The sequence below is a fragment of the Pseudopipra pipra genome, chromosome 12 (assembly GCF_036250125.1).
Source record: "Pseudopipra pipra isolate bDixPip1 chromosome 12, bDixPip1.hap1, whole genome shotgun sequence".
Taxonomy (NCBI): domain Eukaryota; kingdom Metazoa; phylum Chordata; class Aves; order Passeriformes; family Pipridae; genus Pseudopipra; species Pseudopipra pipra.
The window spans coordinates 7455279-7467293 of record NC_087560.1 but is presented as its reverse complement, the minus strand read 5'-3'; the positions used below and the strand labels follow the sequence as shown (position 1 = coordinate 7467293).

Here is a 12015-nt window from a genome sequence, read left to right as displayed (position 1 = left end):
TACTGAAAAATATTACCTATGGAGCAGGACTTTAATCTGAGTGGAGGAGTGAGGGAAGATTCAAAGCATCTTATAGAATGCTGCTCTAAAGGTGTTAGTGATCAGTTCTTCTGTCTTGTGTGGAGACAGAGTAAGAAATGAGAGACTTGGCTTTAGAGTTATAGTAAGTGTTGGAAAAAGTTTCTAATAATATTGATAACTAAACAGAGGAATATGGCTCTCTGGGATGGTAGTGGAATCCCTTTCTTTGTAGGCTTTTAAGGATGAAGTAGATGATGTGTGTCAGGAGTGGTTTAGATGTACTGATCCTGCTTCAGTGAGGGGAAGCCTGCGTGGGTTTTGGAGGTGCAATTATTCGCAGCTTGAGAAATACCAAATCAGATAATTCTTGAAGCTGTACATTTTTGATTGTTGTTGTTTTTATTCTGTGTTTATATGCATGTGTCTTTAGTCTTAATATTTACTGACTACCCACTTCCTTCCCAGCAATTTGGGGAGGGGAAATGCCTTCTAGGGTGAATGTGGTGGGAGGAGGAGGAAGGGTGTGAACACGTGAACTCAGTTGGGAAGCACTTGTTTTGTCTTCAGCACTTGAAGAAGCAACTTTATTCTTTCAGCAGAAAATAAAACAAAGAATTATTGGGTTTGCTTCTCTTGCCATGTGAGAAAGAATGTTTTGTCTTTGTTCTTATCTACCTTTTTGCTACTGAAAGTAGGACTTAGGGAGTTGTTGAATTGCAGCCTCTGTTTGACTCCTTTATTCACTGATGGCTTAACATACACCATCGAAGTCTTTTGATAGTTTTACATCAGATATGTTGACCCATTACATAAAACATCAGCTTCTCATAATCCTAGGGTTTAGTAAATTTTTAGCTTACTATAAAACATATGTCAGTCATAATAAACGAAGTTGGCCTTGGGGAGCTTATATGCTTTCTTTCAGTGAAATACAGACAGAACATCCCTATGTGTCACATGGTTGTGTTTTAATTTTGGGCTTCAGGAGCTGATGCAAATGAAGCAGGATCTGCAAGAAGTATTAATAGCAAAAGATCAACAGGAAGAGATCTTGAGAAAGAGAGAGAGAGAGCTTACAGCTTTAAAAGGAGCACTTAAAGAAGAAGTATCCAGCCATGACATGGAGATGGACAAAGTTAAGGAGCAACACGATAAAGAATTGCTCGATCTACGACAGAGCCTGGAGAAAGCAACAGAGGTGAGAGAAGTGATTACAGTTAATCTCTACAGGGAAAAATCTTACATCTCTCAGATACTTTCAGATACTGCTATTTTCTTAGCAAAATAAATAGGAAAAGATTTGGGCTGGGGATTCTTAGCTGCTGAGAATAAGTTTTATTTCATACACTCCTCTGATGTTTTGGTTGATTGTTGCAGCTGAAGTTGTGGCCCTTTCTTCAAGCAGTTATTGACTACATGTGCTTAATTGCAAACTTTGAGAGAGAATAGATGGGAGTGTAGTACAGAGGACCATTTGCTTGTCTTGGGTTAAATGGAATCACCAAAACCTTGAGGATGCCCTGAAGAGCCCCAGTGTGCTTGGCCAGTGATGCTGTTGAAATTATAGTTTTGGAACTTCTAGCAGTTCTCTGCAGCCCACTATTCCTCCCTTCAGCTCCTTGTGTCACATCCTGTTCCCTGATTACATTGTCCCATCTTGCCCATTCAACTGCTTAGTACTAGTGTGGGGGTTTTGTTTTATTTTGTGTCCTTTTCATTTATTGAACTTAGTTTGTTTACTGAATGGTCAAAGGAGTTCCAGCACAAGGGAAACAGCAGGGGTTTGGGTGTTTCGAATCAGACAGGAAGAAAACAGAACTGAAGGAATTGCCTCTTCCAGCATCAGCAGGAAGTCTGTGTGAGGGGGAGAATAGGAACAGGTTTCACATGTGCTTATCTGTTACTGGTTTCCAAAAGATGTCCTTTGTGAAGTTGTCTTTGCAGAGACAAATACATTGAAAAATTTTCTTTTGGTAAGGGGATATTCTCATAAAATTTTGAGCATTATTTTTACAGTGACAGCTATTTGTATCTTTTCCCTTCCCTCTTTTTATTTCTGTCACATGTTTGAGAAAATCTTTGCAGGCAAACCGTGCTTGACCAATAGAAGTCAGAACTATAGGCCCAGTTTTCTGCTTAGAAATGTCCATTCTAATCCCTGTCTGTTACTCCTCACTGGGCTTAGGTGAGTTGTAGTTATCCTACTAGTTGTGACCTAAAACGTAACGTAGAACTGAGTTAAAATTAAGCTTGAAAGAGGTTTCCAAAGCTTTATATGCTTTATGAGTAAAATAGAAGCACATGTGGAAGATGCTGGATAGATATTTTAGGACTGAATTCTGTTAAAGATTATCCTCTTAAAGGGTTGTTTTTAAACATGCAATTTTCTTCAGAGGTCAGAAAACTTTATGTGTGCTGAGCTGTTTATGCAGCCTAGGACTTGTGCTTGAGATTGCTCACTTTGCTTAAATGTGTTTCTCTTTGTTTACATCATCATGAAGATATTTGACTCGTCTGAGCTGCTTGAATTGAATTAATTTTTTTCTTTGAGAGAAAAGTAGAACATTTAAATGATCATTTTTTATTATACAGTAATTGTAGTGACAGCTCAACCTCAATGAACCATCTTTCAAAGTTAGTGCCTGGTAATTTACTGTATTTCAATTATGGAGCTGTAATTACGACTGACAAGAAATGAAAGAGTAGTCTGTTCAGCATAACAATACCACAGTCTGGGAAATGGCTCTATGATTGGGGTGCTGTGGCTTAGAGATTAGTTATAAATAGCATTTATTTACTTGCAGGACATAGTCTAATAGTAAATTTAATAGTAAATTTAATAAGATGTTCAAAAGTGAAATTTATTTGATTAATGTTGCCCTAAGCACCAGTTCTCTTATAATTTTAATGCAAGTGATTTTTGTTTTTATTTAAAGTAAAACATGCTTAATTGTAAGGTGTTTTTTTTTTCTTGGTTTAAATCTTGCTAGTTTTTATACTCTTAATGATTTTTTTTTTAAGCACAGCATTATCTTTATGCCTGCTGGCTGAGATCAGTTGTTGAGTTTGATATATCCTCTGTCAGGAAAATATAACCAATCTCTGCAGTAAGTTAACTGTGTGATCTGCTGTGATGTTAATGATTGGGTTTATAATTACTCTGAAATACCCAACAGAGTGTGTGAAAATCATGTTCTATACAATGGAAGCTGCTTGACCTGTTAAATTTATTTTTTTTAATATTATTGCAAGCTGGCAAGATTCATACTGGATGGTAGGATACAAGAAATTTACATCAAAGATTAGTGGAAAGGGCCGTTCTGTTGTATGTGGTGAGGAAAACAGGTGTGTAAATGCTCTAATAGTGGTTTGTCACACACAAAATGGGGATACTGATGTTGGATAGATCAGGTTATGTGGAATCTGTATGTACAGAGTGTTAGTACTTATTGCTTCTAGATCATCCAAATTGGTACAGTGAATAAAGGTGTTTTGTGATGTGTATAGGCTGTTAAGGAAAATTTTGCAGAGAGAAAGGAAGTAGTTTTTATGCCAGTGTTAAATGAACAGAGTTTTCAGCTGCTGGAGACATCAGGTAGGTTGGCAAGTAATGTAGAGTGCCTTTGATCTGTGTGGGTAGAATGCCACATAGATCTGTTTTGCAGCAATGTTAGAAACATTCTCAAGGTTATCTGGTAGAAGAACAGGGCAGGGTTGTTTGTCATGTATGATTCTGTTCTCATGCTCACTGCTCTGGGGCTGGGCTGGGGGGGTTTGTTGGGTTTTTATTGTTTTTTGGTTTTTGTAATAAAGATTTTTACATAAAGTCACAGATATCAAGATATTAACTTTCTCTGCTACAGTTTACCTTTTAAACTTACTTTTGTGTTATGTTTTTTGCTCATGGTGGTCTTGAGATAGCTGTGATTATTCTTGACATCATTTCTTGTTTATTAAGACTGGGATCAGACTATTTCCATTTAACAATAGTAAAACTTCCAGAACATATCTGTGGGATAATAATTTAATAATAAATTAAGAAATGAAGGTCTTTCTGATTAAGAATGGAATTCTTCATAATCACAATGCTAGAACAGAAATAAATATGGATCCCCTCCAGTTTTTAATGTAGTACAAAAAATTTCTTTATTTAATCTGACTCTACAACACAACAGTCCAGAATTGTACTACTTTAACCATGAGTGCTCTGTCAGTGTAGATGAAGTGCCACTGTTTCAGTAAAATTTGGAAACAGCTTTTGGAAGGTAATACTGCAGGTAAAAGGTTATAGCCTATTGCAACCAGTGCTGTTCAAATTCCAGTGAAACTGTATCAGCTCAAGAGGGCAGTTGCAAATGCACAGCACTTCAAAGCTGTTTGTGTATTTTGAGCAGCAGTCTGCACAAATTCTGCTGTTGAGAAGAAGCTGTAATCATCACCTTCTGAAGAGGCTTGTTTAGGCCTGACCTTGTTGGGTTTATCCAGCGTCTGTCGTACGTCTGACCTTGTTCTCAGCAGGGTAAAACAGACACTCCGAGCTCGGAGCTGAGTAGTTTATCAACACATTGAAGAATGCCATGAAGCTTGTAGGCACATGGCCTTTAGCTGACATGTATGTGTTAGCCATGGGACAGGATGAAAGAGAAGAAGGAATTTTACCACAGCAAGTGCAGGAACAGCAAAAGGCAGTGGTTGCCTTCTGCACGTTATGAACTAAAAGTGTATTCCTTTAAGATAGGAAAATAATATGGAATTTTGAGTATTATAAATGATAGGAAGCTTGGGGTTTGGGTTTTCCCATCTTGTGAATTTAGGCGAATCTAGCACAGAGCTGTAAAGACCTTTGAAATGAAAGTAACTATTCAATCTTTTTCTACCCAGCCTGATAATATTATACTTCTTCCTCAAAGCTAATAAAAATCTCCCTCACGGAGCAGAAGCTTAACAAAATTTAACCATTGTAAATGATTCTGATATATACTGTGTCTGCCTTTTTTGTAGAAGTGGATGGAATACATGGTTTAAATGTAAAATGAAACATAATTTAGTATATTCTGAGACCGTATTTTGGAATAATGCTTTACAAACCAAGTTCCTCAGTGGGAAGTGAAGATATAACTGTGGAGCACTGCAGAGACATTTTGGTACTGGAAGTGATACACAGATCTAATGTATATAGCTGTAAAATTATAGATATGAAAAAAACCCAGTAGAATCCCAGCTACTTCTTGCCATGCTAAGGTGAAATTTTGGGATTATAATAAATCACACTAAAAACCCATAGTCTTGATAGAAGTAAAAGAAACAAATTATATGATAAGAATTATTTGGACGTAAGAACATTGTTGTGCCCTTGTATCCATACATCTGTAACTCCTCTGAATCTGCATCCTGAATCCTCTGAGACTAGTCTGTTCATCTCAAGCAAGATACACAACAATTGGAAAAGATTTAGAGAAGATGAGCCAGGTTTTCAGATGCCACTGGTGGGTATTTTCTTTCCTCTGCTTGCCTGGGGCAGCCTTTGCTGCCAAAACACTGGTTTGGTGTCAGTGGTAGGAGCCGGTTGGTAACTGATCCAAACTGTACAGAGTCAAATGGTGGAGTGACTGGTCCAAGTCAGTGTTTCATCTTTCACCACGTAACACTCTCCTCCTTGAATTTTCTGTCCTCTTTTACCAGCCTTCTAAAAGCCTGGTACAGCTCTGATTGATTTTCAGTGTGGTACAAACACAGATGGAGTGGGGGAAAGAGAGGGAGGGTGTGCAGACAGAAGTGTGATGGTGGAGGGAAGGCTGCAGGCACTCCTTAAATGGGCATTGTTATTGGAAACACATAGAAGTGTATATGGAAAATTTGGGAGACAGATTTGATTTGTTTTGCTTTAAGTGTCTGTATTCTGTGTGTGGAAAGGAAGTTGTTTGGTAATAGCATCATGCGTGTTTTTAGGCACCCATTAAATGAAGTACCAAACAAATTTTGGAATATTAGCTGTGTTGTCAACAACAATATAAAATGTGCCTCCCAAGTGCACTGAAGATGTAACTTGGTGACTGTGTCTTTTAAGTTTTACCTGCACTGGTCTTTCTTCTCTGTGGAATTTACTCCTCCATTTATTTAGTGGGTACATTTGTGTGTTTGGATGCAGACAGTACCATGAAACTATTTTTATACTGTCTGTAGAGTCAAGAAAGCCTCTGAGCAAAACTGTCCTGCAAAGTTGTATTTGAGTTGGGTTGGACCACATCTCGACAATAATTAAAAAAATCATTCTGTTTTATCTGTAGTAGTAATTTCACTCCTGTGAACCTTGCTCTGCTGGGACTAGTTCAGTTAGTCTGGGTTGGGAAGCGGGGGTTGTTGGTGGGGGTTTTTTGTGTATCTGAAATTTGGCAAGAGCCTGTACAGTCAGGTACTTCTTCAATGCCATCAGGAGGATCTCTAATCCTTTTCAGGAGGATCTCTAATCCTTATCAGCAGAAGACAGTGTATGTATTCAGTTAGTTTTTCCTGTGAAAGTATATGTTTATTTGTAGATGTATGTGAAGTATTTGACTGTGTCAAACAGAAGGGAACAATGTGAACACAGAATTAGTTAATATTTTACTCTCGTCTTTGCAACAACTTCTGACCTTGAAAAAACTGTTGATATAAGCCAGTCTGAGTATGTCATGATACATAGCCAGGGGGATAATGTGACATTGATATAAGTACTGGCTGAGAGAGGTTAATATTTTCCTGGTTCTGGATTGTATAACTGTGTAAATGTATGGTCATGCCTAAATTGGAAAGTTTTGTTTAATGTGCATTCTTAGTCTTAAAATGTAGGCATTTAAATCTTTTATTACCTCTCACAAATGAAAACCTAAATCATTTTGGAAATAATATTAAGGATATGATACCATTTGGATCAGTGAAAATGACCTTGGAAAAAACCAAGTCTTTTCTCTAAACTGTCACAAGTGAATTTTTAACCAGTTAATAGAATGGCTCTAGCTGAAATGAAAGACAGTCTGAATTGCTTGTAAATTTGTGTAGTTGTTTACTGAATAATCTCTTGAAATACAGCTGAGAATTTAAACTGGTTGCAGCATACATCACTGAGAGACAAAAAAACCACTGACCCTTTTAATAGGTAACTAATAATAGTCAACTTCAAAGGCATAGCCATGTCTTAAAGTTGGCTAGGCCTCATTTTGAGATGATGGGAAGAATTAATATAATGAGTGTAAAGTAGGAAAACAGTAGGTAAGGCCATTTGGGCCATTTAGTTTCTTTTCAAGAAACTTGGGGTGTTTTTTTAAAGTTTTTTTCCCCTTTTTTTTAAGTGGTGGGGGGGCAAAGGCTGGTTCTAGTTGGGTTGGTAGCCTAACACTCCAGTTTGCTTTTGTGGAGTTCACATATTCCTTTTTTAGAAATAGGAGATTTTATTACCTGTAGTATCCAGTGTTACTGTGTTATTCATCCTAGGGCTTTCAACTGCTTTAAGAAATAGTATCTGAGGTTGGAAGAGTTGCCTAAAGGTGCACAGTGGGTAAAAATACTGGAACTACAAACAGAAATAAAGACCTGTTATTTACATTCATGAGCTTGGAAAAGTAGATGACTATAGCAAAATAAGCTGCCTTTACAGAAGAGCTAATAATGATTGCAGTTAAAGGGTTGTCCCTATGTTGAGGCTCTCCATGTTTGTCTCTTTCCCTTGGGTGTCAGTCCTTGGGTGTAGAATGGTTTGGGGGTTTTTTTACATGTTACCCAGGGAAATCAGTGTCTAGTTGTCTTGTAGAAACTATTTTGTTCGTATACAAAAAGGAGAGGAAAAGACAATAGAAAGGGATTTGATATCCCCATCACTGCTGCTCTCTCTAGATCATCAGAGGGAGCTGAGCTGGGTAGATCTGAATCCTTGAAGCCACATGAAACCTTTTACATGTAGTTGGCGAAGTTAAACTAGTCCAGCATCAACCTAAAAAGGTGACCCATGGATCATTAGAGCTGGTTTCAGCAGCCAGTATCATCCTTGATATTAGTATTCTACACCAGTAATAGAATGAAGTGAGCAGCAACACCATTCCCTTTCTTTCAGAAGATTTTGGAAGATTATCATGGCATTTACTTTGATACCAATATGAAAAGAATATTTCAAAGCCTTTTACTTCCATTAAAATGCCCTGGTTTGTGCTCTAGCTCATTTTGAATGGAGATTTATCCTTTAGATTTGTACTTCAAGTATGGCTGTTAAAGAACAAACAGTTAATTAGTTGAACTAGTTTTGCTCTATTGAGCTTGATTCTGAAAGGAAATTTAAAGGCTTTTAGAAAAAATTTCCAAGTTGTGCCTGATAAACATTGCATTTTGCCAAAATTTAATGATTCTGACATGCTGTGAATGAGATACTTAGCTCCCACACACTTTAGCTCTTCCTGTATTTTGTAAAAGGACACTCCTGCATCCTGAAGTCACTGCCAAAGGGGAGTTCCATGAGCTGAAGCACTGCAGTCAGCCCAAACCATTTTTTAATGATAAGTTACACAACCACACTCATGTCTTCGCCAGGGTGGAGGGTGTGGTAAAAAAAAAAAGGTGTGGAGCCACAGAACATTTTCTGCATTCCTATCCAGGAGTATTTTTTTCCCGTATTCAGGTTGAAATAGAACATTTTATTTGCATCTCAAGGATCTTGTTTGATTTTCATGCCTGTTGGACTATCTGAGCCTTATCTTCAATTCTTTAAATCTGTTCACTGCTTGCACCAAAGTTGAGAGTAGAATAGTATATAAATATATTTGCTGAGATTTATGCAGCAAAGGAGTCGGAGCAATATTTACTGTTTTATTTAAACTTGGTCTTGACCAAATTTAATATGTTTTAAAATACTTCTGAACACATCATAACAATATACAAGGACACAAACCCAGACTTTATTAGATTAATTTCTTGTTAGGCAAAACACCTAAAAGGAGCAGTGTGGGAAGTGAGGGAAATGAATTTCACTGCTCAAGTTCCCTTATGGGAACTTCTTTAGGCCTAAAACTGAAAGCCAAATGCCACATGCATATAAACTCCAGCAGCTGTGATTGTGGGCTCAGAGAAGCAGACCTATGCTAGGTAAAACATTATAGATCAGGTGTACATATCAAATCAAACAATACAGAGATATATATCTGTCTGTGTGCATATATATATATGTATATGTGCATGCATTCTCACTTCTCATCTGTTCTGAGTTAAATGTAGCTTGTACTCACTTAAACACAACATTAAAATATTTCATTTTTCATTTAACATGCAGTTATTGAGCCCCTCTGGAAAGTTTTTGCTGAGTGACTTGCCTCAGGAGATCTGTGGCAGAGACAAGAATGTGTACTGTGGCACAGTGACAACATGAGAATGCAGAAGGTTATCTTCAGTCAGTCACAGAGGACTTTGTATAGTGGGACTTTCTCATTACAGCTATATTTTCTTTCTTCTGGACAAGCTTTTTTTTATTATTCTCAACTTTTTCCAGAAATATGCTACCCATTTCCAGCTCCTTCTACCTAATCTCTGTAGCTTAATTTTGCTGATAAGGCTTGCTCAGTCTTAAATCATGAGTTTAAACATGATAAAATTTGAGAAAGCATAATAAAATATTTCATTTATTCAAAAATAATAAATGAAAAGGTGGTATCAGTTTGTTTAAGAAGTCTGCAAAGAATGTGGTTATTAAGAGGAAGGTATTACTCCTTCAGAGATTGAGGAGATGGGTATCTGAATGTGAAGCAGGCTAAACGTAGGGAATAGAGGGCACTGGATGCTCTGGAAGGCAGCGAGGACAGACAGATGGAAAGACAAAGCAAATGCAAATAAACAAACACAGCAAGAAAAATGCTATAGGGTATTTACCTTACATAAATATAATTCTGTAATACAGTGCAGTAAATAGTAATAGTAAAATGTTGGTTTACTAAAACATGCTGTCACAACTAGTAAGTTGGAGTAAGAAGAAATAAGCATGTTTTATATATCATAGGGAAGAAACTGCAATATTGGAATTTAGTTATGTTAATTTTAAGATCCAAAGAGCTCACTTCAATGTTTGATACGATTCCCTCCCTCTTCTGTTTTTCAAGAAGGTTGGGGTTTTGCAGGTTGGTTTTTTTGTCTGTTTTGTTTATTTGGGTTGTTTTTTCTTTGGTTGGTTGGTTGGGTTTTTGTTGGTTGGGTTTTTTTTTTTTTGTTGTTTTTTTTTTTTTTCTTCTGTATGGCAAATATATCTGAATATACAGTATTTCATTCCAGGTCAAGAATCTTGTTTAACCAGTTTTGTCTGATATGTGCTCTGTTATGTGTTTATGTTCATAATCTCTTTTAAACTCTGTGAAGTTGATCCACAATTCTCTGAAGTTCTTATATTAACAAGGTTTGTTAATGTTTCATATTTAACTTCAATCATTACTTTGTGACCTTCACCCGGCTCTGTTACCATGGGTTAAATGATATAAACTTAGTTAAAATATTTGCCAAAACTTTTCCAACATCCTCAAATAAATAAATGTAAGGGATTTATGAATGGGCACTGACAGGAGTCATTAATTGATGCAGTGTCATTAAGGCCCTTCAGTTAACTCATGTTGTTTATGTACAGCACCATTACAGATAAGTCCTATGTGGGCTGAGGGCTGTGGATCCACAGCACAATCTCTACCTGTGTGTTCTCCTGTCTGGTTTTTAACTCATTTGTACTTAGGAGCTCTGTAGTGTTCAGTTATCCTTCTGCTTTCATCATCACTCTAACCCACTCTAACTGAATGCTTTTGCAAACGGCCTTCAACTCCTTTTTTGAATTGTGAGCCAGTCCCTGAATTTTCAGTGGCAGCCTCCCTGCTCATGCAGACAGAAGCACAGAGCAGGATCACTGCTGGCTGTTCCAGATCCTGCTGTACAGAACTCTGCTGTGCTGGACTGTTGGGCAGCTTAAGCTGCCCTTGCTGTCCCCACTTTGTTTTAGCCTATGAAGTGCAGCAATTGCCATTCAAACTTTATCAATGTACATAATAATTTCTCTGTAATTTCAGTGCAGTGGTTTTCATATTTTCTACAGCCATGCTTCAGTAGGGAAATTTTCTGCAGAATACAGTGAGCCATCTCTAATGACAGAGTGGTAAATTCAGCCTATGGTCTCTGTGTGAGCAGTACTGCCTTCTAGCTGTGTGGGACTGGCTGGGCACACTGCCTCTGTGGTTCCATGGGCAAAGGGCATAACAAGCTTTTTCTGCTTCATCAGTGCCCATGTATGATGTGATGGCTGCTGGCCTGACCCTTATGTAACTGTTCAATATATGGATAGGGATATCTCTCCACCAGGTTCTCCCCTAATGGTGTTGCTACAAGGTCTGTCAGAACTGCATTTCAGGGCTTGTTTTCTTTGTGTATCCTCTCCTATGATTCCCAGGCTCTTTCCTGTCATGCTCACCTGTCTTCCTAAGAGCAGGCCTGGAGGGGAGGCAGAAGGTAACATGAGATTAACAGTGGAGAATACAAGAAGGGAAGAATTGTGGAGACTTTTGATACCCAAACTTCCTGTGCCAATATGCTATAGGATATGGCATGTGTTGGCATGTGTATGGCATGCCAGTGAAAAGCTCTGCATGAAATTCTCAGTACACGAGGGAAAATGAACATAAGCTTTTTTCAGTCTAGACTCAGCTGTGTAATTTGACTTTCAGAGAAGTGATGCTATGTGTACTTTTTCTACACAAAGAACATCTAAATTGTATTTGTGTGGCTCGACTTTATTTAAACGTCACTATCAAATTGAAGATACTTGTGTATTTTTTTGTTTATCACGCTCCTGAACAATATCCTCGGGGTGATCTTTCCTACCTCAAGTACAGTTGTGTAAGGTAAACTGATAGGATAGATACTCCTGTGTTTCTTTTCAGTCGTATCTGAAACAAGTTGAAAAGATGTTGAAACAATAGTGTACAGTGAAAGCACTTGTGAAGAAAATTC

At 37.6% G+C, this 12015-nt stretch overlaps 1 protein-coding gene across 9 annotated transcripts in view; it reads left to right on the top strand.

The window, feature by feature from the left end:
* Positions 1–12015, top strand: part of CGNL1 (cingulin like 1) — a 55777-nt gene that overhangs the window by 22314 nt on the left and 21448 nt on the right. For all 9 annotated transcript variants that reach the window (XM_064668195.1, XM_064668189.1, XM_064668188.1 and 6 more), the window contains one exon: positions 1007–1219. In XM_064668195.1, the coding sequence (XP_064524265.1) occupies positions 1007–1219 (213 nt within the window). The remainder of the gene's footprint in view (positions 1–1006; positions 1220–12015) is intronic.